Consider the following 26,156-nt stretch of genomic DNA (forward strand, 5'->3'; position numbering starts at 1 on the left):
TCTGTGACTTTCTCACAATTACCAGAAAATGCCAGTTGAAGATTGTTTCATAGTTTATTCAAATTATGCAACAAAGAAACCGCAAATATCTGCTACAAATATTAAATTGACAATCCAAGTTAAAAACGCTTGGATGCTAGTGGCTGCATGATCAGTATGTACAAACTTGAATTCACCTTTTGATTTATATGGTTTACAAAAATAGAATAGTATTTATATCAATAATAATAATGCTTAAAATTTACATTTATATAATATTACAATCACCTAGCAGCCGCTGTTCCGCTGTGCGTACATCCGCCCATTGAGCACGTACTCCATCTCTTGGAATTGCATGTTGGGTATGGAGATGGTTGATGGTCCTTTCTCCTTAAAGCCGGCATTGAGGTAGAAGGGTACCAGGAAGTCCTCGCAAATCAGCAGAGCTCTGTGAAGGCCCAGCACACAGCGCAGGTACTGCAAATAGCGCCACAAAAGGATGGAGCCCTTGCCTTGCTGGCGACAGTGACGGTGCACTGACAGAACATGGATGTGCACAGTGGAGTTGTCTGGGATATGCTGAGTCATTGCCTCCTGGAGAAAAGTGATTACACAGAGGCAAAAATAAATTCAAAGCACCCATGAGCCCAAATTCCCATGCATCTGAGTTTGTCAAAATCAGTCATTTGCATGGAAAAGCAAGGTTTGTCACATTGTGTTCTTTACAAAAAAATGTCATACCTGTGAAAGCCTCTCCTTGTCCCAGCCAGAGCCAATAATGAAAGCTACCAGCTGTCCCTCCTCAAACCAACCCAGCGACAGCTCAGGGCACTGACCCAGGAAGTTTAGCACTTCTTTCAGGGTAAGTGGACACTCTCCAGACACAGAGATAAATGCTGGGGGGTTAAAAGAACCAGTTAGTTGACTGGATGCTGGGAGTAATGATCATGAAGATTAGGAAAATACTACAGGATGAAAGAAAGGTGTTCTCTTTCAAGGTAAAACTTGCACTAGGACAATATTGAACACCCACAAGATATGATGTGATTATGTGATCCTTCCCCAGTGGGAATTATACTTTATCAAATACATATAGAAAGTCAGCCAAGTTGGTACCTGATGATACATAATGTTAAAAAAAACATCAGGTAAGTTATAGGTGAGCAGACCCTTGACTTACCTTCTCTTTCAATCTCAAACACACTGATGGCGTCCTGTGGCGTGAGGTTTCTGAACTCGCTAGCAGGGAGTGTGTGTCGTCGCTGTCGCAGAGTGTTAACCACTCTGACAGGCGTCTTCAGAGAGAAGGGCTTGAGGACTGGCAAGGCACTGACCTGCTCTGTCATGATGCCTATTTTTCTCTTCCAACCTTTTGCAATATAAATTGAATACCGATACTATAAATGATGCAGTCAAAGTAAGTCAAACCCTGCCAACACAGCTTTTTGTATTCTCTGTTTGTCCAACAGCGCTAACTGTAATGTAACTCAGTAGGCAAGATGCTGACCTTTTTGTCTCTCCTGCAGTCTCCTCCTCTTCTTTCTCTCTGATCTCATACTGTAAAGTGGTTGTCTAAAAGTAGGATAACACGTGTGCACGTGTCTCCAAAGTCTCTAAATCCCCTGCTTTTAAATAACAGTCACATTAACAACAACATCCCAGTTCAGAGCGAGACAACTCTGTATAGTTGCAGTTTTTCCATTGTGCACATTTTAATTAGACACTAATTTTGATTAACAGCAGCTAAGGGTGTTGACAGCAATCATTCCTCATAAGAGAAAATCTTTGGTATTTTCGATATTCACCGTGTTAGTATCTTGCTGTGAAGATTAGTTTTTATGCCAGATTGGATGAGAATTATGCAGACTAATTATATCACTATTAACCTTCAACAGGAAAAGCTGTTGAGATGTGATGACAGATTAGGATTATTTTTTACCTGGCACATGTATATTGGCATTTGCGCTATTGGTATAAGCGAGAAGTGACCAGGGAGGTACTGGGGCTAAAAAACAGGACTTACCCAAATAGGCCCATTGTCAGTACCCGATCCGTTCCACCTGCACAATCCGTTCTGCGCATGCGCAAGATGTTCACGCATGCGCAGATGATAATATCGTTTTACGACCTGCCCGATCTGTTCCACGCTAGCCTCCACCCAAGCTAACGTTAGTTTAGCTAACAGCTAATTCGGGTAACCTCTAGCCGACAAATAATGCATGCGCAGAACGGATCGTGCAGGCAGAACGGACAGCTAGATTCAGTCTAAAATAACGTTAAGTCAAACATAATGGGAAAAGATCGGTAGTGTCGTAAATCATCGTACCACAGCGCATGCGAGAACATCTTGCGCATGCGCAGAACGGATTGTACAGTTGGAACGGATCGGGTACTGACACCCATCATCCGGTCATTCGCCCCTAGCCATGCCCGACATACACTAGCCAGGATGTCCTGATACTATGCCACAATACTGTAGCCTATCAGATAAGGTATTCACATAAAGTAACGTCTCAAAACCAATGATGATAATTGGGGTTGTGTTTATTAATGAAACCTCAGCCTTAAAATAAAAACAAAAAATATACAATGCAATTACATCTGCATTGAAAATAAAATACAAATAATGAAATGTCACTGGCTACAGAAACCCCAAATTACACAAACTTCAATTTTGTCTGTGAAGCTTTCACAAACAACCACCAGGTATTTGCCAGTTCCACAATAGTAAAGGCAAATATGAACGACAAGGAAAAACTGCACTCTGATGGAAGACAGACAGAAAGTGCAAGCTAGGATTTTTTGGTTAAACTTTTGGTTACATTTGGTGAATTGTTTAGCCCCCTTCCCTGTTTGTTAGCACGTTTAGAGTGGTACCAATGCATGCCTGATGTTTTCCCGTTTAATTCAATACCATAGTCTTCATCCTAGCAGCACGTCACCTTCTCGGCTCCCTCAGCTCGCTTGGAACCTCGACTGAGCAGGTACTGAAAAAAGTACCTGTTAGCAGGTACCAGGTACTTTTTTTCGTAATGGAAAACCAAAAAAGGCGAGTATAGTCAAGGCGAGGCGAGTAGGTACCATGTAATGGAAAAGCGCCATAGTGGGCCTTCTCTTCTTCTTCAGTGTTTTTTTGTTTTTGTTTTTTTTTACACGTAGCATTTACGTGATCGTATTAGCGCCCCCTGCTGTTGCTTGTTAATATAGCTTTATTCGACTTTTTTTGTGCCGACGGTCGTTATGGGGCGTTATGTATAAAAGACTGCGTAGCTTTCATACCAGAAGATGGCGTAAGTCCAAAACTTGAAAAGTGCCTACGCACAGAAATATTCACATGTATAAAAACCGGTCGTACGCCAGGTCCTGCGCACCTTTCCTTTATACATGACATTCCACGTGAAATTGAGCGCACGTGAACGAGCCACTGACCCCGCCTTGCCTCCTCCCATAAATGAATATGGAAATGACTATAAATGCGCCCCCGACGTCATTCTTTGTCCAATCAAAATGGGTAATACCTCTGCAGACGGAAAAAAACTTCAGCGACTGTGAGGTTGAGGTGCTGATCACGAGGGGTGGAGGCGAGAAGAAGTTTGTAGTTTTGTCATCTTGGATAAGCAATAAAAGAAAAATGCCCAAAGTGGCAAATGGTGACTCCAAACCATGGCAGAAATTTAAAAAAAATTCGAACTGGAAATCAAGGGAATTGTGGCAGCGCCACACCAGTTAACAAACAACATGCTTAATACCCTACAAATCATCCACGGGATCAATTACGCATCCCATGACTTTGCCCATCCGGCACAGCGTTTGTTCCTGGGGAGATGGATCTGTGCGTCCCACCTCCTGTGCGCCATGGATGTCTGAGCCTCAGCAACTACAGAATCACAGGCACTATTGCATTTTCCGTGCCAATCTTTTTGTTGCACAGGAAGAAGATATTTCATCTATGGGGAATACAGAGGATCACTGAAAGTATTTTCTACTGTTGAGCAGTTGTGAGAATGTGCTGGCCGTCCGCAAAGTCTTCTCTGTAACGTGGCGAATTCTAACTGAAAAGATTGAAAAATCACCAAACATTACAAAATAAAGTTTCCACTACAGTTACTGGCATAGGTCTGTGACGTTGTCTATGAAAAAACATAATTATATCTGCTGATACTCCATAAAAGTTTGATCATATGATGTGGAAAATGTTTCACATCTTTCACACTATCAACTGTTTAATTCGCAGGCTACTTAACCTCTGTTAAACATGAGGACGGGAAATAAATGATAAATCCACATAGAAAAAATACTTTCAGTCATCCTCTTTATTTCCCATAGATGAAATATCTTACTGGCAACAAAAAGATCGGCACGGAAAATGCAATAGTGTCTGTGAGTCTTTAGCTGCAGAGGTTCAGACATCCATGGCGCACAGGAGGCGGGACGCACGGATCCATCTCCCCAGGAACGAACGCTGTGTCGGGTGGGCAAACTCATGTAATGCGTAATTGATTCCGTGGATGATTTGTAGGCTATTAAGCGAACAAGGTGTACCCGGTTCACCAAACACTGGGCCGTCTTGACTGTCTTAATTATGCACATATTTCTGTTACTGTAGTCCTATTTACTATTTCATTATTTCATCCGTGCATGGCGCAGCGGATCCGTGCGCACTGTCACCTGCCGTGGAGACGCTGGCCTCACTAACCTCTCCTCCTCTGAGCCATCTATTAACACTTAGAAAATAAATGGCATTACATCAGTGGGTTCAAACTGCTATTGTGCGTAATTTGGACTGACTGAGATGCATGTTGTTCTGTAACTGGTGTGGCGCTGCCACTATTCTTTTGATTTGCACTTCGATATAGACTTATTTTTTTATTATTTCTGCTATGGTTCGGTGCATTCACCGCCCGGTCATCATTTGCCACTCTGGGCATTTTCTTTTATTGCTTATCCGAGCTGACAAACCTCCAACCAGAACATTTTTTTCTCGCCTCAGCCTCCGCAATCAGCACCTCAACCTCACAGTCGGTGAAGTTTTTTTCCCCGTCTGCAGCGGAATAACCCGCTGTGATTTGACAAAGAATGATGTAGGGGTCGCATTTCTAGTAATGTCCATATTAATTTATGGGAGGAGACAAGGCGGGGTCGGTGGCTCGTTCACGTGCGCTCAATATTTCTGTGAGTAGGCACACAAGTTTTGGCCGTACACCATCTTCTGGTATGAAAGCTGCGCAATCTTTTATACATGAGGCCCCTGGACTTTTTCGGAACGCACAGATTATCAGTCCGTCTCTGGACGTGGTATATCACGTGCATGTGGGCTAATTTAACCGTACCGCGTGAGGGCAGAGATTTGTTTGGATTGCTGTTGGGGGTGATTTCATTCCTCAAAGAGGTTTAGCACAGATTAATTAAATGAGAGAGCACTTGCTTTGACTGGCCTGAAGTAACCCTTATATATAAGTAATATATATAAGTAAATAAATGCATTATATAATGTATTTATATAGATAATGTTTTTAAATATAATTTAATGAAGGGCAAAACATTTATCATTGCTTCACCAAGCATTTACTAACCAATAACTATGAAAAACATCAGTCGCAACTTTACAATAGCCATCCAGATAAAGTTTATAGATGGTTTACAAAGTATTTATTAACAATTTAACAAGGTATTATAGACATCTGTTGCAACTTTATAATAACCATCCAGACACTATTTATAGACGGTTTACAAACCAACTAGTAACCCTTGACAAAGTGTTGGGAATATCTGGTCCATCTATCTATGTAATGTTTATAGATGTTTTAAAAATGGTTTCTTAAAGGTTTACAAACATTTTTTAATCATTACCAGATACCTAATATAGTATATGAGGGATATAATGTGTGTAACAATAATCTGTTAATTTACAGCACTACTAATAATTAGTAAACATTATTAATTATATAATAGAATTGTTTGTTAACAGTAAAATGGCTGTTTGCTAACGGTTAAATGACAATTAACTAAAGATTAATTAACTATCAATTTACCATGTATTAATGATGGTTATTATAAAGTGTTACCATTTTCTGACCTGCAACTCTGTCAATCTGTCGGGTCTGTCAGGGGAGGGGCAGTCTGAATAATTCCAATAATAACCAACTGAATGACAAGGTTGAATTTTGAGAATCCCAGAAACATGTTTCAGCTTTTCAGACAAGCTATAATTTTAAAAGAGTTTAGGAAAGGAGAGAGGACTTTGGCTCTCTAGCTCACCCACTGACTCTAGCTGAAAAGTGTCATAGACCCAAATCTCATTTACAGCGTGTACACACACACACACACACACACACACACACACACACACACACACACACACACACACACACACACACACACACACACACACACACACACACACACACACACACACAGAGACATACACATACACACACATTTTCTCAGTGCATTAGGTTTTTACAGGCAAGCTCGAGGCAACAGTGTAACTGAATCCTCATTAACATTTACACTGGCGTACAACTGTTGGTCCAGCTGAGCAGAGAGCAACAGTTAACCAATACTGCAGAAGAATGTTTGTGAGTTGTCTCAGGACATTATACAGATAGCGTAGGTCTTGACCACACACTATAATTTACAAAGACCCAACAATTTCCCCCAAGAGCAAGCATTTTGTGCAACAGTGGCGAGGAAAAACTTCCTTTAACAGGCAGAAACCTCGGAAAGCCCCGGCCTTCTGCCGCTGCCGGTTGGGACACAGAGACACTGATACAGATATTCAGATATAGAGAAATATGATTCATAACAATTATAGCAGTTGTTTTTTCCAGGTCTCCGAAACATTACAGTAGGCTACACATAAATAAAGACTTAATGCAAAAAATATTTTCACAGCTATTCAAATGTTTTTGTTGCTGAGCTAGAATCCTGCATTAGCAGCGTAATGCTAGTTCCAACTTCAGCTAGTATAGGGGCTAGCTTGGTTAGTAGGCCATATAGTAGGCCATATAGTAAGCTGATCAAAAAACTAAACTCCAATATCTCCAATCAACAAAAGGGCATTTGGGGAGTAAACTAGATAAAATATGTCAAAATGTTCTTGGTCACAGATCTGACTAAAGGCTGGATACAATGTTACGATGTCAGGCAGTAACTGCTTGACATTAAAGTAACCTTGACACCATACCAGTTTTATCCTCTTTTTATTTTTATTGCATAATAAATGTATCCCTTTTGTAGTGTGATTTACTGTGTATCCTATTACAAATTTACTGTATATCCTATTACAATCTTTTTCTACATTTGTTTACTTTCTTTTTATGATCCGAATCTTTTATGTATTTTTTGTTTATATAGGTTTTTATGTATATTTTATGTGATAAATGACATAATGACATATTGTGTATGTATCTGGCTATTATTGTAATTTTTGAAAATGAAAAAAAAACTGTCCCTGGTGGGGTTGCTACTAGCCACAGAATGTTCAACTTAAAACAACTGCTACTGCCAGAACACAGACTGTGAGCTGTATTAAATTGTGTTGAGATTTAACAACCTGGTTTGTCCAGAGACAAGAGATTGTAAATGAGGGTAGTGCGTGTGTTACACTTTTTGACAGATAGGACCAACTAGAAATTGTGTGTTAATCAGAAACTCACAGGTCCATAAGGGCTTTCAGGTGGAAGATTAACTGAGAGCCATGACTTCAGTATTTTACAGCAGTCCATGGTCCATGTATTATTTGCAAAACTGCAGTGTAACCAAAAGCCACAAGACAGTTATTTTTGCCTGCTTTTCCAGCAGAGGGCACTGCTTATCCTAATAAAGGGTTTACATGCAGTATGAGGCAGGCTTTAAACACATCTATGACTATAATCAGGGCTGTAATCACATATTTAATATCATGACATACTATACCATTACTTTTTTATGTTACGTTTTGTAACATACTATACTATGACTTATTTATCTCATTTTTATGACATACTTTACTATTACTTTTTATGCCATGTTTCATGACATACTATACTATCACTTTTAATGTCATTTTTTTATGAAATACTATACTATGACTTTTTATGACATACTATACTATGACGTTTTGTCATTTTTCATAACATACTATACTATGACTTTTGATGTCATTTTTTGACATACTATACTAATACTTTTCATGTCATTTTTTATGACTTACTATACTATGACTTTTTGTCACATTTTATGAAATACTATATTATGACTTTTTATGTAATCTTTTATGACATACTATTCTAATTCTTTCCATGTCATTTTTTATTAAATGCCATACAATGACTTATTTATTTAATGTTTTATGACATACTATGCCATTTTTTGTCATGTTTTATGACATACTCTATGACTTTTTATGACATATTATACTATGACTTTTTATGTAATTTTTTATGAAATACTGTACTATCTCTTTTTATGTAATTTTTATGACTTACTATAGTATGACTTTTTTATGTTATGTTTTATTACATACTATACTATAGTCTCGCTTTGCCAGACCATCCTCAAAGGCGCTGCGAAGGAGGGTCTGGCGAGTCCACACAGCATTCCTGGATGGGAGAAAAACTTGCTTTAGTTTATTGCCATTTCTTTAAACCAATCATAATCGTCATGGGCGGCACTAAGAGCTGCACGGAGCCGCTACAAAATAGCCTCGGGAAGGAACTTGTTTTGGTGGAACGTGTACGTTCAAGTTGTTGTAGTCGTGTGAAAGAAAACTCAGATTAGACAGATTGTCTAGATAGCTGTCTCAATTTACCATGCAGAGATCTGAGGAGCAGTTAACCATAGTCCTCATAAATCAACCGGAGTTTAAAATTCCAACACAAAGAAAGCAGAAGGAAAGAGACATTGGCGAAAAGAAATGTATCTGGCAAAATTTCCTGCAGCACTGGAGCAATCCCAGAAGTGGAACGTTGTGGATATAGACTAACTATACTATGACTTATTTATCTCATGTTTTATGACATACTTTACTATCTCTTTTTATGACATTTTGATGACATTTTGATGGCAATTTTTTTCAACAAATTATACTATGACTTTTTTTATCACTTTTTTCAACATACTATTCTATGATTTTTTTCTACATACAATACTATGACTTTTTTATCACTTTTTTCAACATACAATACTATGACTAGTCTAGATGGAAACAAGGGTCCACGTGCACCCCCCGGCTTTTTTTATGCCGCCTGATTTTTTAAAATCCTTAATGTGTCTATTTTCAGAATCTGCCAGGTACCAAGCTGAAATAATGTCCCATGGCTTCATTTTTAACCCTTTGCTGCACCCGACCGGAACCCGAAAAATCTAAAAAATTATATAGAAAGTGGCATAACATTTGAAGTAAACAACATACATAGACAAATGAACACATTTTCCCATGCAATTCTGACCCCAGGAATTTAATGGAATGGTTATTTTTAACATTTGACAACATATTGACCCTATTTCTGGACAAAAATAGCAAAAAATGGTCAAAGATGTGTAGAGGATCAACAATTTTTTCGTTTTCTCAAGCGCATAGGGTGATATATTTTCACACCCTATTATTTCTTTATCATTCAAGTGTCTAGTTTAAGATTAAATTGGGTACCAAGCTGAAATAATGTCCAAAATGCTTTATTTTTAACCCTTTGCACCAAACCCGAAAAATCTAAATATGATATAAAGTGCCATAACTTTTGATGTAAACAGCTTACAGAGACAAATGGACACATTTTTCTATACAATTCTGTCCCAGGGAAATTGTTATATTTTACAACATCTTGACCATCTATGGTCAAAAACAACAACAAAAAAAGCTAATTTGACAGTGTTTTTATTATACTAATAGCAGCCTGAAATATGGTTTATTTTAACCTTATACTGCACCTATCCCGAACCTGAAATAAAATACAGAAAAAATTCCAAAAAGGTCCAAAAAGTTTTCTAAGCATCAACTGCCAGTTTTGGAAAGTTGGGGCTTTGCATTTGGCAGTTGGTGGCTGTCGATTGGTACCTGCAGATCGCCATCTCCCACTGCTCTCCCTTTGGGAAAAATTTCAGTAAGTATTTAAAACTATAATTAAGATATATATACACATATACCTTTGTAGTCATAATTTTTCAATAATTGCTCAACAGTTTTTATTATAATCACAGGCTTTCGGAAATCAAATCTGTATTCTTGACTAGCAGTGTTGGTAGCTTAGTTGGTAGCTAGCTAAAGTTTTTGTTTTATTTTCAGGCTCAATACTTCATACACACTTACCATGGGGAAAATTAAACATTATAACACAGCTGAAGGGCCTCCAAAGAGGATTTGTTCCCTAACATGTATTTTAGTAGTATGTTAATTTTACCACGCTCAACGCATGCAAGGGAGGGCCAAGCAAGAAGCTATCATATCTACACAGTATCCGAGATATGAGACTCTGTGAAGCAGCCAGTTCACCGCTCTGCGCCATGTCACATCTCTGTCAATTCAATCTGAAGGAGCTTCAAGAAGGTATTCCTTCTGGTTTCCCAATCAAAATCCAAGTTCAAGGGCAAAACTGAAGAGCTCACAAAGTTTCAGAGTTGGAAACACAGGGAATCAGCCTGTGAAGTTATTGAACCTAGGGCACGGGAATTAAAGAAAGAGGCTCTTTATCGCAAGGTGCAGGGCAAGGACCTTTTTGCAATGGAAGCTAAGTATCATCCATCATGCAGAAACCACTTCAACACAGAGTACCAAACCCATGAGCGTGGAAGGGAGAGGGCAGAAAAGGCGGCAGACAACATTGACAGCCTGCAGGCCCAGAAGATAGCAGCACATAACAAGTCGTATTGTGTGGTAAAGGATTACAATCTTAGGAAGGTGACTGAATGCAAAGAGGTTGTCCAGCTAAGATCCATGTGCAACTTGTAAATGAAGACATTGGAAAATCAAGGTTTTCCTAATCCTGAATACCGCAGTGAGAAATTGGCAAGACGGTTACAAGGAGACATCTCTCATGAACTCACATTCTCCAAGGTGCAACACCGTGGGTGTATTGAGTCGAACCTCATATATAGATCTAGCATTACTGTAGATGAAGCAGTTGGATGTGAGTACAAACATGGAACAGCTGACCAACTTCTAGAAGCAGCACTCACCCTCCATTCTCACATTATAAAGGCATTCAAAGAGTCAAAGGAGCTACCATGGCCCCCGACAGCACAGGAGCTAGATGCTGTGAAGATGGACGTGCTTCTTCCAGAGCATCTTGTACAATTTCTGAGCTCAGTGGTGACTGGAACATTTGATGGCGAAAGGTGCGAGAAGACAACAGGCTGGTCTATTCGTTTACACAAGATGTGTGTTGAGCAGCAACTAACAGCGAGTGGAAACTCCCAAAGCACATCTTCCTATGTGCTACACTTCAACACCTCTATCGAAGCAAACAGGTCAGTTATAAGTTAATTTACTGCTTATGATGTCCTAAATTGTCAATGATGAACTCTTTTTGATACAGGTATTTAATTTTGATATTTACTAAAGCAATTTTCATTGCTGTCAGTAACTCACTCCTTTCATGACTGAGACACTCAGAAACATATGACTTCAGTTTGGAACAGCAATGGCCAAGGCTAATGATGACATTTCCACCCACCTGACCCCTCAAATCATCACTGGCGAGGGAAACACTGTTTTTCACAGTGAGTGGGACAACCTGAACAGAACCACAACGAACGTTCATGGCTCAAATGTTGTAAACAACGCCGGGGGAATCATGATTCAAGAGGTGAAGGAGAGCCATGTGAGCACCAAGAAGAGGACCCGTCCTCTCTATGACAGGTCATCCAAGATGAGAAGCCTTAAGATCACGCCTCCCGAAACGCTCACACAGCTGGCATTCAAAAGAGCTGGCAGCAAATTCCCCAACGGTGCCAACTTTACCCCTCCTGCTGAGAACCAAGATTCATATGATGTCTCAATGTTGCAGTACAATACACATCATCAAAACAATTATTGAAAAATTATGACTACAAAGGTATATGTGTATATATATCTTAATTATAGTTTTAAATACTTACTGACATTTTTCCAAAAGGGAGAGCAGTGGGAGATGGCGATCTGCAGATACCAATCGACAGCCACCAACTGCCAAATGCAAAGCCCCAACTTTCCAAAACTGGCAGTTGATGCTTAGACAACTTTTTTGACCTTTTTGGAATTTTTTCTGTATTTCTTTTTTTTTTTTTTAAGTTAATTTGCTTTGTTTTATTTACTTCAAAAGTAAAGCTATTTTAAATTTTTTTCAGGTTCGGGATAGGTGCAGTATAAGGTTAAAATAAACCCTATTTCAGGCTGCTATAATAAAAACATTGTCAAATTAGCTTTTTTTGCTGTATTTGACCATAGGTGGTCAAGATGTTGTAAAATATAACAAATAACAATTTCCCTGGGACAGAATTGTATAGAAAAATGTGTCCATTTGTCTCTGTAAGCTGTTTACATCAAATGTTATGGCACTTTATATCATATTTAGATTTGTCGGGTTTGGTGCAAAGTGTTAAAAATAAAGCATTTTGGACATTATTTCAGCTTGGTACCCAATTTAATCTTAAACTAGACACTTGAATGATGAAGAAATAACAGGGTGTGAAAATATATCACCCTATGCGCTTGAGAAAACGAAAAAATTGTTGATCCTCTACACATCTTTGACAATTTTTTGCTATTTTTGTCCAAAAACAGGGTCAATATGTTGTCAAATGTTAAAAATTACCATTCCATTAAATTTCTGGGGTCAGAATTGCATGGGAAAATGTGTTCAATTGTCTCTGTATGTTGTTTACTTCAAATGTTATGCCACTTTCTATATACTTTTTTTGATTTTTCGGGTTTCGGTCGGGTGCAGCAAAGGGTTAAAAATTAAGCCATGGGACATTATTTCAGCTTGGTACCTGGCAGATTCTGAAAATAGACACATTAAGGATTTTAAAAAATCAGGTGGCATAAAAAAAGCCGGGGGGTGCACGTGGACCCCTGTTTCCATCTAGACTAGACTTTTTAATCACTTTTTCAGACATACTATACAATGATTTTTTCAACTATGACGTTTTTTAATCACTTTTTTCGACATACCTTACTATGACTGTTTTCGACATACTATATTATGACTTTTTTAAACTTTTTTCGACATACTATAATATGACTTTTTATCACTTTTTTCGAAATACTATACTATGACGTTTTTATCACTGTTTTCTACAAACTATACTATGAATTTTTCGACATACAAAACCATGACTATTTTACCACTTTTTCCGACGTACTATAATATGACTTTTAATGACTTTTTTAGACATACTATACAAAGATTTTTTCGACTATGACGTTTTTATCACTTTTTTCGACATACTTTACTATGACTGTTATAGCATGTCGAAAAAAGTGATAAAAAAGGCAACGTATAGCATGTCGAAAAAAATTCATAGTATTGTATGTCGAAAAATTTAATTAAAGTCATAGTACAGCATGTTGAGAAAAGTCATGTGATAAAAAAGTCAATGTACAGTATAGCATGTTGAAAAAAGTCATATTATAGCATGTCGAAAAAAAGTCATAGTACACTACGTCGAAAAGTGATAAAAGAGTCAATGAAAGTCATAGTATAGTATGTCCAAAAAAGTGATTAAAAAAATCATAGTATAGTATGTCAAAAACGTCATAGTATAGTATGTTGGCATTACTCATTTTAGAGAGTCCTATTAATCTCAGAGCAATGACACTATGTCATTATACTTTAGGCCCTACATTCAAACTTAAGCCAAAGTCAATATTTTCACCATATGCCATCATTGCAGTCAATATTGCAACATATTACATACTAATTTGCAGAAAAATAAAGTATACAAGTAATTTTTAGTAGTAACCAGTTATTATGATATATTAGAAAACTGGTAGTTGAAGTACTGAATCTTTGTTCTTTATTGTTACACACATGCTGCTATACACACAAGGAAAGACAGGTATTGATTTTACAGAGAGCCACAAACCACCTACTGTGGAGTTATCCTGGATACCAGGTCAACAGTAGTCAGAACAGGATCAGGAAGGCACAGTGTCAAGTTGAAATGGCACAGAAGAGGAGGGGGGAAATACAAAATAACAATGTTGCTTAAAAGCAGTGACGTTAAAGCCTCTACAAATTCACATGCAAATTCTAGCCCAATCATTAAAATGCAATGTTTGCATTGTAATTGCATTGGATGTTGTCCTTCCAATCAAACATACATTAAGAGAATCTGCTTGAACCTTAGATTAAATGCATAATTGATACATGGTCATAACATAGTAAATGAACATTTCAATTTTATATTGCAATAACAATGACAAGATACATTTTTCCAGTAGCATGATATAAAAAAAAGGCTCTGTACATCAGAATCAAATATCCTGTCTATGTGCTGAAAAGTGTTGTATATTGTAGCATTTATAAGAACACTAATGTCCAATGCAACAAGCAGGCAGCCATATTAATTCAAGGCACAGAGATCTATATGCATGGCGCTACACATACAGGACCAAGTTATGTAAAGATGTTACAGCCACACAAACACCGGACCCCTTTTTTTTGCAGCTACATAACATAAGCAGACACTGGTATTGCCACAAAAAGACTGTAAAGATATCTGCCACATCTACAACAGGCACACTTACTGTGCCATACTCAGTCAGCATACATGTAGCTGGAGCGTCTATGCTTGTTGCAGGCTTTAGCTATCTTTGAGTTTAGCTGTAAGGACGTGAATTGGTAGCTCTTATCAATTATCCAAGTCTTAAATAATGTGTATGTTAAATTAATTCATTATTTTAATATCAGGATCTTTTTATGTAATATGCAAGTATACAATTTTGAAAGTAACTACACAGTATTCTAGTACAGTTATGATACATAGATATCACATCGTTAGAAATAATTAAAAAAAGGTGACGTAGATGTTTAAGACTGCAGCTGCAACTTCATCTCATTATAAACTATTGTTATAAGGAATGGATTATAAATGATTTTGGAGTACAAAATCACTTCAAATAGACATACAGATACGTACATATGTAATGTTTTCAAATTTCTGCTCATAACCCAAATCAACCTTACTGTAAAAATAAGTTTTCAAGTCATTAATGTATTTCACAGATGATTACAATATCTAGACACAAACTGTATGTATAACTTCTTCTGAATTTAGTGTTAAGCAATTGATAGAGAGTTAATTTAAAATAAGTGTGCTTAAAACCACCATGACAGGTAGTAAAATATCTCTGGAATCCATATTACTAGACCACAACTCTGGCCAAGACACCATCTGACAGTTAATGAAATGTTTTCAAAGCTGGGAAAACAATATATGATTTTTTAACCCTTGTGTTGACTTCGGGTCACATTGACCCGTTTTCAATTTTTGTTTTATATCAGAAAATATGGGACGTAGAAATAAGCGCTGAAAATGTGTAGAAGAAAAATTTAACAATTTAAAAAAAGCAAAAACAAACAAAAACAAAACGTTGGAAAAAAATGTGTTTTCAAGGTTGAAGGGAAGACAACACAAGGGTTAAACATCAGTCATAGAGTAAGGTACCAAGAACATCTTTGCAGGAGTCAATTTTCTTTTCTAATTTCAGAGACACTAATGGAATAAACAGAGTCCTCCCTTATCCTGGTATACTTCCTTTAAGGGCCATCGTTGGCTCTGATAACTGAAACAGAAGACTGGGCTGGAGGGTAAAATGAATAGCAGGACTGGATGATCTTTGTAACAAAAAAATCTGTCCTGATGGATGGGATGGAAAACGCTGGATCAGAGTCAGGGATTGAGGTGCTCGTCTTCCATATGAAGGCTGCTCGTGGGACACAGGAGAGGCTGGCTGGAGCAGTTTGTGCTCTGACTTTTCAGGCTTTCTGTTGATTCTGATGAACCTGGAGAGCAAGAAGCAACAGATAAGCTACATCAATGTCTCAAAGTTTCCAGTCAGACTTCACATAAATACAGACGTGTTAAGAAACAGTAGTCATTCCTGATAAAATAGGCCTATCACAGGAAATTCACTTGATAATACCCGCCGGATCTTTTGTTTTTCTAGCTGTGGTAGATAACGTTAGATCTATTTATGGAGAATAGGATTCAGTAAGAGCAGTAAAGCTCATACACAGAGAAGCAGAGCAGACAGGAAAACCTACATACCACAGTTATTCCTCCATACCAATAGAACAGGAATCAGGACCAAGAGCTGCCCAAAGTGCGAAGGGACAGGACAACAGGGAACATAAAGAGTGTTAGGAAACAGAGAAGCACAGGAGCACACAGGTTAGATGCAAAAGCACAGGGAATCACAGCCACAAGTCTTGGATTTAAGAAGAGAAACGTTAGAGAACCAGAACTAGAAAGGAGTAAAAAATAAGCAAGAACCAGATGATTTTCTCTAAGCCGTCATCAGAAAGTAGAGGTCTACTGTATACTGTAAAGGCCCTGACACACCAACCCGATTATCGGCCGTCGACAGTCTGGCGAGGTCAGTGACTTGGGTCTGTTCGGTGTGTTCCGTGCCGTCGTCAGGCCTTCATTTGGCCGATTTGACACGTTGAATTGGAAAGCGGGCAGTCGGACTCGATGGCCAATCTGATCGGTGGAGCACTCACCCGGAAATGACGAACGGGATGAGCCTGACTAATCTGACGAAAACCTTTTAAACTGACCATTGTTGATGTGAAATGAAGACAGATTCAGCACATGCACGGCCTATTTCTCGCTTAAAATGTTTTCAGAAACACGTTTCGTGAACTATCTTCGTAAAATATGAGATCGTATTCCGAACGATCAACCATTATGCTCGGTTGTAAAATCCGGGAGCAGCCAGACCCACGTGACACGTTCGTCCAATCAGCTGCCGGTTTTCATTTTTTAGGTGACAATACAGATTAGCGCCGCCTGCTGTTATGGAGACGTATTACGTCTCGCGCACGCGCAGAACGTACGCTCAAGTCAGCGTCGCTTCGGTGTGTTCCGAGGCACTTTTTTGACCAACTCGGGGAGGCAGTCAGTCCAACTGCCTTTTCTGCCGAAGGTCAGCCGTCTGGTTGGTGTGTCAGAGCCTTAAGAGATTACATATACAACACATATTCTGCTTCTTTCCTTTTCTTTCTTGTTTGCAGGGTATTAAAGATTATTCTTCACAGTCTAATATTTCTTCTCTGTTCCTGGCAGAGAATGTGTCACCTGGGAGAGACAAGTCGCCCGGTGGGTCGCTCTCTGTTTTGGTCAAGCTGCTGTGTTCACTGCTGCAGTCCTGTAGGATGTCTCCTCCAGAATGCATCCTGTCCTCTGGGTCACCCAAGAGAGTACGTAAATGTCAATGAATCTAACTATCAAAGCCAACAAATCTTTTCCCAGTGTCACATAATTAACTGTTCACTGAGAAAACTCACCGTCATCTGGAGACAGGGATTCTGCCACGTCCTCGGTTGCTGTGGCCTGGAAGAAAGAAAGAAAAAGATCTGGTTAAAGCTTTTGTTTGCAGCAGAGTTTAAATGTCAGGTGGTGAAGTAGCGGCTTACGTCAGTGGGGGCGGGGCTGCTGGACAGCAGTGTGTGAGGCTGAGCATCAGACATCTCAGACAGCTTCTCCTCATCTTCTTCCTGGATGGGAGACGATGGAGACCTAAGGGTACTGGATTGGGGGACACGGCAAAAGATTAATGAACACAGAAAAATACAAGTAGGAAAGGTAATTCAATCAACCACAGTTACCTACATCGACTTATTTCACTACAATTACACATCTACCTTTCAAAAGAAATGATAATGGCCTCCAGATGTTGTAGATTTTAAAATAAATTTAAAAAACAACTGGCTTTAGGTCAGCAGCATGAAGAAGCTGCATTCTACAATTATGTCATGACTAAACTGTCCCATAGGGAAGAAAATCTGCATTAGTTACAGTAATTTAATAATGTGTATAATAACTCAACACCACATCCTTGTATGAAAAAGGTTAGAGTGTAAATCTGATTACTGACCAAGCCTAATGTAAAGTGATGTTTGCGATTAATGTTACACATAGAAATATATTATCTAATTTCCTGTCCTAACCTGATGTCTTACAGTAATGTTTTCATGTGCATGTACGTGTAAACATACCTGTCAGGTGACTTGCTGACTTTGCCTTTCTGCAGACTCCCATCACTTAAATGCTCTGGGGAGCTCAGCTGTCTGCTGTCACTGCCCACACCCCCTGAGAAGTTGATTTCATCGTAGAGGGGTGCCGATGGGATGGCAGGAGAAACTGACCGCAGACCATTCAAAGCCTCTAACAGTGAGATGGGTTCAAAGCCGGGAGGAACCGAGTCTGTGCTCTGCAAAGAGACATAGACAAGGACTTGTGGTAACAATGCACCGTTGATCAACAAATGGCTGCATATTCATAACAAGCACTATAAAAAAGATTCAACTATTTCATTCGTAGTTGGGCTTTTTTTTAGGTGCCAGAGCCGTAGCTATCAGTCTGTGCTAATACACAGTATACATTTACACCAAATAGTTGCTGGATAACATGCCTTACAACGCTGCAATGGCAATATGAGAAACAATCAAAAAAAGAACTACAAAATCTAGATGTTTGACCAAAGTTTGTGTAGCAAAAATGTGACTAATCCAACATTGCATGTACATCTCTGTTCTGCTGCTTAACAAAGCCATTCAGCAGCCTTGTGCCTTGCTTTCATCAGGATCCTTGAACCGACAAGGCTTTAACTCTGAAGTAGTTTAAGGCAGATTATTACATGGAGGTGTTGATTTAGCCACAGCATACCAACTTTATGCCCAATAAAAGTTGGTATAAATCTAGATCACATTCTCCCTTTTTGACTTTTTTATTAAGCTATCAGTTTGAAACATGTTAAGGTAGGAATGGATTTTTTTACCTACATTTGCAATGTTTTTAGAGCAGAAGTTAATATCACAATAAAGATTAAAAAAAATTTTTATGTGGCCCAGATTCATTCCGTTTCCCCTTGACGTTGCTCCACATCTTAGCCAATTATATCTGATTACACACAGATGTACATGAGACTTACAGAGTGCTCGTCATGGTCCATAGTCTGAGCCAGAACAGGGCTGAAGGATACAGGGGAAAGAGCACCAGGCTTTTTCCTCACAGCTCTGATCTGCAGCAAGGCTCTGAAGGCTGTTTAGACGAACACAGGTTCAAATTAAAAACAATAATAAAGTAAATGTATTACATTCAACGTTGACCACTCTTCAAATAGCATTGATAAAGCACCTTTAAGAGCAGAACTTTATTAGAATAACGTAACACTTCTTACGCAGTCTGCAGATCGGACAATTGTTGGCCTGGTAACGCAGAGTGTCTGCGCAGGAGTTGCAGAGACACAGATGTCTGCAGGGCAGGATGAGTGTATCTCGCAGGTCGGACAGACAGACAACACACTCGTTGCTGTTGTCGCTGTTCTCATCGTCAGATGGCTGGAAAAATAAAACAAAATTAAATCAAAAGACACACAAATAAAAAATGAAGTGACTTTTACAGTATTGTCTTCTGTGCATACGGTAACATTTTTACTGAAACCTTTGTTTCTTGGTTGTTTTTGTTCTCAATCCCATAGATCTCCTGTAAGAGGTAGCTCACACGGTCCACCTGAAAAGATACATAAATTATCTTTTGAGAAACCCATGTCCCACACACAATGTCCAGGGGAGTAGAAGAAGCTAAACGTAGAACGTATACTCTTCACAGCTTTTTTTCTTATAGATAAGAATGTGAACAGTGATACACAAAAGTTATTCATATATTTCACCGGGAGGCAAAGATGTGAAATTACTTTGAGGTCCCTGAAAGTTTATATTCAACATCTACTTCAGAGATCTGTGTTATTACCAGACTCCCAAGGGTCTTGGCACAGATTTGTGTGGCTTAGTTTTTTCAAAAGCTGCAGGATGCTCGGTGTAAAATATCCTGCATTGCATTGACAACATGCTGTAGCTCATAAAGTATATGCTTCACAATTTAATGACTTGGCTACATTTACAGTTACAGTTACATTGCTATGTTGTGGTTTAAAACAAATATCTGTTACTACATTTCCTCCTGTTTACCCCGGCACACTTATGCCCAGTATACGAGAACGTTGATAAGACATGCGGTTTGGGCGTGTTAGTTTAAATGGAGATTAGTTCTTCTACTGGAGCTGAAAACAATTCACTTCTGAGATCGCTTTTGGCTCAAAATTCTGCTTAAAAACCAAAATATAGCAGTGTAAATGTAGCCTTAGGGTGATTTAAAAATTACTAATTGATTAAAGCAAAGTGAGGACATTCCACTATACATTCCACTGAATAATTTGGTAATTAATAATTATATGATTAATAATTGAAATAAGAACTTTCATAAACCTACAATTTGCTTCTGCTTGAGAGGCTTGACGGAGAAACTGCCATCAACGTGCTGGAAAAAACAAACAAACATGTTTTAGCTCATATAAAAACTTGTTTTACACAGAATTAAACTATTTACTTTTATTTAGATGCATACATACTCTTTCAAAGGCTGCCAAAAGGACGTGAGCATGTCCAAGGCAATCTTGAAAAGAACACAAAATATTTAGGTTAATACAAATGTTGACCCAAATGTATATTTAAGCTTACAAATCAACTGCTAACCCTGACCGCATTAGTGTAATTCCTTATGACTGTTGAACTACTATATAATGTTACTATTTCAGAAATATTCCTTTATGTTTGCACAGCCAGTCTTAATAGTCCTGACTGTTATGCAGCTTTAGTGACATACCGTCCCCTTCATCAACCACAGCTTGGATTACCATGGGAAACACTCCTCGGTCAAGGTCAAAGTTCAGCTTTAAGGGGAAAGATTCATATATTTTATTATCCAATGCACTGATGTAGACCCCAGGCTAAACTTGTGCTGTGTAAGTGTAAGAATAGGACATTTAAAGACATAAACCAACACCAATGGAGACAATGTGTTGTTGTGATGTGCGATCCATCAACAAAGTCCACTAACTGCTGCACATACTTACATCTTCTTCTTTCCACTCGCAGAAATCTAATTTGAAAGATGGCATGGAGAACTGTTGGCTCACCCCTCGCTTGTAATGCACAGTTTCAGAGACCAGTGATGGATTCTTTGGGCTGTACCTGCACACAGTATGTTACAGAGAAACATTATCAGTGTGCAGGGGGACGAAGGAATCCTGGATGGACTGTGCTCTCTGTTCTTTTTAACTGGGCAGCAGCAAAAGTTGACATTTAGATATTTATCAGTAAAGAAAGCCTAATGGCGGTCATCTTTAAGTAGTCAATACATGCTTTAGTGTCCCTAGACCAAATTAAAATAAAGAGAACTAAATAGCATAGCACAACAGTAGCAATATCAGATTTTTTTGATTCTGGAAAAATGTATCATCTTTCTGTCTCATCTCATTGTAACACAATTACTTCAGTACAAACTATTACTTTTATCTGCATCTTTCTAAGTCTTATCAGCAGTATCCATGGCGACTGGAGGTTGCTAAGGACCCACCATATCTATTCTAGTCTTTGTGCTCTAAGGCTTGAATCTCACTACACATAAAACAGAATTGAAATGTCTCTGCCACAAGGTTTTCCACTAATATGATGCTGCTGTGTTAGTTACATTATCTGTTTATATGGTTAAAGTCTAAACAGCTCATCCTCTCACCGACAGATATAGATGTGCTCTATGTTAGTTTCAGAAATAGATTTAGATGTGACATATACATTTAAATAATAAAAGATTAGATAAGAAGTTAATTTTTACGTAGCAGTTCATCTTTGGTGTTACTAATAGCTATGGCTTTATCTGACTTAGCCCAGTAAAAAAAGAAGTTTTGACATAAAATCCTTACACTGCCATCCCATTGGCAAACTCCTCAAATGCTTGGCAGTAGAGGGTGATGGCCACTCGAGCATCAGCATCAAAGGTGAACTCCACACTATACTGAACCTTTGGTTTTCCACCTTCCTCCACCGGATTGTCAGAGTCATCTTTATACCTACAATCAAGAGGTTTGACAAAGTTTAGGTCGGCACAATCTTTAAAAACAGTTATTTACTTTTACTGTGATTTGTATCGTAATTATTGCCATGCTATCTTTACCTGACCAAACGCAGAGAGTCCTTTCTAATGTTGACCAGACTCCTCAGGGTTTTCACAGGCTCATGGGGTGCAGGCGTCACATATGGAAACTAGTGAAAACAGCAATATGGATGATATTTGATCGACATGGTTTGACTAATCCTATTACTGACAATGAATGTAAAACTGCACTGTAGTAAAAACTGTGGAAAATATACTGTACTGAATTCTCAGATGATTAACACAACTGGGATGAAGAAACATCTGTTTTCACCTGGACTGGCCTATTTCCAAGAAAATTCAGGTCCATGTTTTCTCCAAAAAGGTATCCCTCTGGATGTGGTGTGTCAAATTTCTCTCCTCCCATGAAGAAGTGGCTCGCAAAATAATTACCTGATGGCAAGAGAAAAAACATGAATAATAAAGGCATTGCAAGCAACACCATTTTCTTTCTTTTTTAAATGTCTTAATAAAAGGCTCTGTCTGTGTCAATGTAAACAATAACTCAATTTAGAGACAGTTTCTGCAAAGGATCCCTCTGTAAAAAAATAAAATAAAAAATGGTTTAGCTGTAAAGATTGTTGGCTGAAGTGTAATAAAACTCTTTTGGGCAACATGTTTGAGCTCATGTTTAATAATGCAGTCATTTCAGAGGCAGAGCAACAGTAGCCAAAACAACTTCAGACGGGTAGTGATAACATTATCTTTTCAGGTTTTCTTCTTTGCTTTTTGTAGTGGATGTTATATAAAGGCCAAATAATCCAAATGGGATCAATACATAAAACGGAGGTATATCAGCAAGCCACACAACACCATATGCTGGTGCATACCACTGTTAATTATCTCTACATATAAGTGTTGTTCCACGAACATAATTTTTCTGTATATATATATAGATATATATATATCTAAACAAGATAGTTTTGTTTACGTGTAGTCATCTCAACCACACAAACAAGAAAATAAGATTAAGAGTAACCTCATTATCACCACGGTGTGTGCGTTACTGAGATGCAGGAGATCATATGGCCAGTTGACAATAACATGCGTAGTGTTTTTATTGATTTAAAACTGGGTGAGATTTCATGATTCTGAATCAGTCTGTTTTTACGGTCTGAAGGTATCGTAATAATAAAGTGAAAGTCTAATAAACACGTGAGACGTAACGTTACTTATTTATTATTTTATTATACCTTCGAAATAGCACACTAGCAAGAAAATATGCCTTAAAGATTTATTTATGGAAGCTGAAAATCTTTTGTTGACATGTCTCTGGGTGTCAGCATCATTTGTTTCTCAGCTCTTGTAGCTTCAATTTAATGTAAATTAAACACTTAGTTTGTACATTCCGTTTTGATGTTGGCCATACAATGCTTCATGCTTTATGATCACAATGCTGTAATAAACATAACGTTACACCAAATTGAATTACTCTGACAGTCTCTGCCAGTAGCCCGACGTTCAATACATAAACTACTGTAAATATCACAAGATGTTCTGAATAACGTCTGACCCAGACAGTCACGTCTATGCTCATAACGCTAACGCTATATGTTTCCAATAATTATGTAACAGTACAACAATATATTTTTGTCTTATATCTTTATATATAAAGGTAGAAGATCTGTATTTATGGGGAATCTGGATCAGCTAAAAGACAATGCCGATCACTTACCAGATTTCGGGGGAAATCGATAGGCCGAGTTGGCCTGGATATCGATATCCTCAACACCAGCGATTCTGCGACTCAGGATGGACCCCATCTTTCTGTGTTGGGTCGCCGATGTTAGCTGCTAGCAAGGCGCGTCACAGCTCCGATTAGCTCTGCCTTAAAACGTACACTAACGCCAAAACAAAGATTGCATCAACCAAGTGTAAACGCTTTCGTTAATATAACATTTTACACGGTCAGTTTGATCAGTGGCTACGCTGCGAATGCTAACAGGAAACAAATTGAGACGGGGACTGTTGTTTTTGGTTTTTGCCAGGGCTGTGCTAACGTAGCAGGGAGTCGACCTGATTGGCTGTCTCCAAGTGTTCCAGAAATTCAAGGCGTTCGCTCTGCGTGTTGGGACCGCCCGGCGGGCGGGGAGGAGGTCAGAAGGGGAAGGGGTCAAGCCAAAGGCGTCGATCAAATTTATAGGGACAAAGTATATAAGTAAAAATAATAGTAGAGCAAAATTAACAATTAACAACTGTTGGAGCTGTTTAATTTTGTTTTCTCCATACAATTACGAATCCTAATATGTGATAGGCTAGCATTACCCACTAAACAGGCTACATAGAAAGAATGTGCACAATAGAAAAACAATAAGTAAATATAATTATGTTTAATCTTTAGAGGTATCAATATGCGTCATGTTAGTACTTTCAGTATTATTCATAGACTGTATATTATCTGTAATATACACTGTTGTCAAACAGTATTAACTCCTGAACCACAAAAAAGAGCCCTGCAATAAATGCTTTGCTTTAATCTACCATAACATAAAAATAGAGGGAGGCAGGCCAGTACAGCCCAATCCGGCAGGGAGAGTTCTAGCCCGACCAGGCTCCTCTCCTTAACCTGTCTCTCTTAGAGACCCTGCAGTGCCCAGCTATGCCTGGAACTACTACAACTATTATTTATGGTAATTTTTTCAGTATCTTTATTGTGACTATTATTGCCATTGTTCATCACCAACCAACCAGCACCGTCAGACACCACCTACCAAGAGCCTGGGTCTGTCCAATGTTTCTCCCTAAAAGGAAGTTTTTCTCACCACCCGAGGTTTCTTTCTAAAAGGAGTTTTTCCTCGCCACTGTCACACTAAATGCTTGCTCTTGGGGGAATTACTGGAATTGTTGGGTCTTTGTAAATTATAGAGTGTGGTCTAGACCTACTCTATCTGTAAAATGTCCTGAGATAACTCTTGTTATGATTTGATACTATAAATAACATTGAATTGAATTGAATTGCTTTGTGAATGTTTTGGAGGTGTTTTTGTTTTATTTTATCGTTTTTATCTGAAGTGGTATTGTTTGTCCTGACACTATGGAGGGCAACACTAGGAGGCGTTGGCTTACTCTATTATTAATATGTAAAACTCATTATTAGAGAAAAATAACAACAACATCAAAATTTAATTATTGAATTAATATAGCTGTTTTAAATAACGCTTTCTGTTGTTGTTGTTGTTGTTGTTGTTGTTGTAGTAGAGACAATTAAGTCTACCCTCTCTAGTGTTTGCTAGTATGATGGCCCATATTGTTCTATATCTATGGGTAGGCCTATGTGAATGGTTGACCTGAGTGTTCTCAGAATTACTGGTGTTTACTGCCCTCTAGTGGTCACATGGAGGGACTTCAAAGAATTTAATCAAAATAGCGTCAATGTAGACGTTAAAGATTTCCGGTGATTACTTCAAAAATAAAACAACCAAACAGAAATAGAAATAATAATACCGTAATCATTATTAATATTATAACGTATAATATGTAGTATGTTTATCAACATGATTAATTAATTATTTTTTATTTTTTATAAATACCGACACAATTGTATTGTTTTAATGTTAGCCACGAATTTAATGTAGCTAGTGCAGTTCCTCACCGTGACCACTGAAGGGCAGTGAACTCTCGTATTGAGTTGGGCTCGGTTGGGCTGTGCTTAGGTGCTGGAGAACTATCCTCACTCAATCACGAAATCATGCTAACACTTCCAGTGAATACATTTGAATGCAATTTAAATCACTTTCTTTTCTTCTTCTTTTTTAAACATTATTTCTTATTCCGAAAGATAGTTTACAAATATTCAGTCATCACAGATAAATAAGACAAACATATGTACAAATAATATAATATGAAAATAAATATGAAAGTAATAATCTAAACAGAGAGAAATAAAGAATACAAAAGGTACAAAAGAAACAGTCTTTCAAACTTCATTAATAATATCGACGGAGCGGCAAGAGCACTTAAACAAAGACATTTAAGTAGACATCATATATTTAATATAG

At 38.2% G+C, this 26,156-nt stretch overlaps 2 protein-coding genes across 3 annotated transcripts; both read right to left on the bottom strand.

Annotated features, from left to right (window-relative positions):
* Positions 1-267: 267 nt before the first annotated feature.
* aanat2 (arylalkylamine N-acetyltransferase 2) lies at positions 268-2,028 on the bottom strand. Its single transcript, XM_028599867.1, has 4 exons — positions 1,487-2,028; positions 1,160-1,348; positions 721-875; positions 268-573 (listed from the first exon to the last, which is right to left on the bottom strand). Exons 1-4 carry the CDS (start codon positions 1,533-1,535, stop codon positions 268-270), a joined length of 699 nt encoding a protein of 232 aa, XP_028455668.1. The 5' UTR covers positions 1,536-2,028.
* Positions 2,029-13,930: 11,902 nt separating this feature from the next.
* On the bottom strand, positions 13,931-24,202 carry mgrn1b (mahogunin, ring finger 1b). Of its 2 annotated transcripts, XM_028600410.1 has the most exons (17): positions 23,834-24,202; positions 22,433-22,551; positions 22,180-22,268; positions 21,929-22,075; positions 21,080-21,197; positions 20,830-20,896; positions 20,576-20,619; positions 20,437-20,484; positions 19,609-19,677; positions 19,346-19,505; positions 19,097-19,206; positions 18,162-18,376; positions 17,580-17,691; positions 17,451-17,496; positions 17,242-17,346; positions 16,210-16,255; positions 13,931-15,944 (listed from the first exon to the last, which is right to left on the bottom strand). In XM_028600410.1, exons 1-16 carry the CDS (start codon positions 23,919-23,921, stop codon positions 16,215-16,217), a joined length of 1,578 nt encoding a protein of 525 aa, XP_028456211.1. In that variant the 5' UTR covers positions 23,922-24,202; the 3' UTR covers positions 13,931-15,944; positions 16,210-16,214. The 2 variants fall into 2 exon arrangements, with proteins under 2 accessions (XP_028456211.1, XP_028456210.1); XM_028600409.1 differs by lacking the exon at positions 16,210-16,255 and having other exon boundaries at positions 15,510-15,944; positions 23,834-24,201.
* Positions 24,203-26,156: the final 1,954 nt, after the last annotated feature.

This window comes from Perca flavescens, chromosome 15 (assembly GCF_004354835.1).
Source record: "Perca flavescens isolate YP-PL-M2 chromosome 15, PFLA_1.0, whole genome shotgun sequence".
NCBI lineage: Eukaryota > Metazoa > Chordata > Actinopteri > Perciformes > Percidae > Perca > Perca flavescens.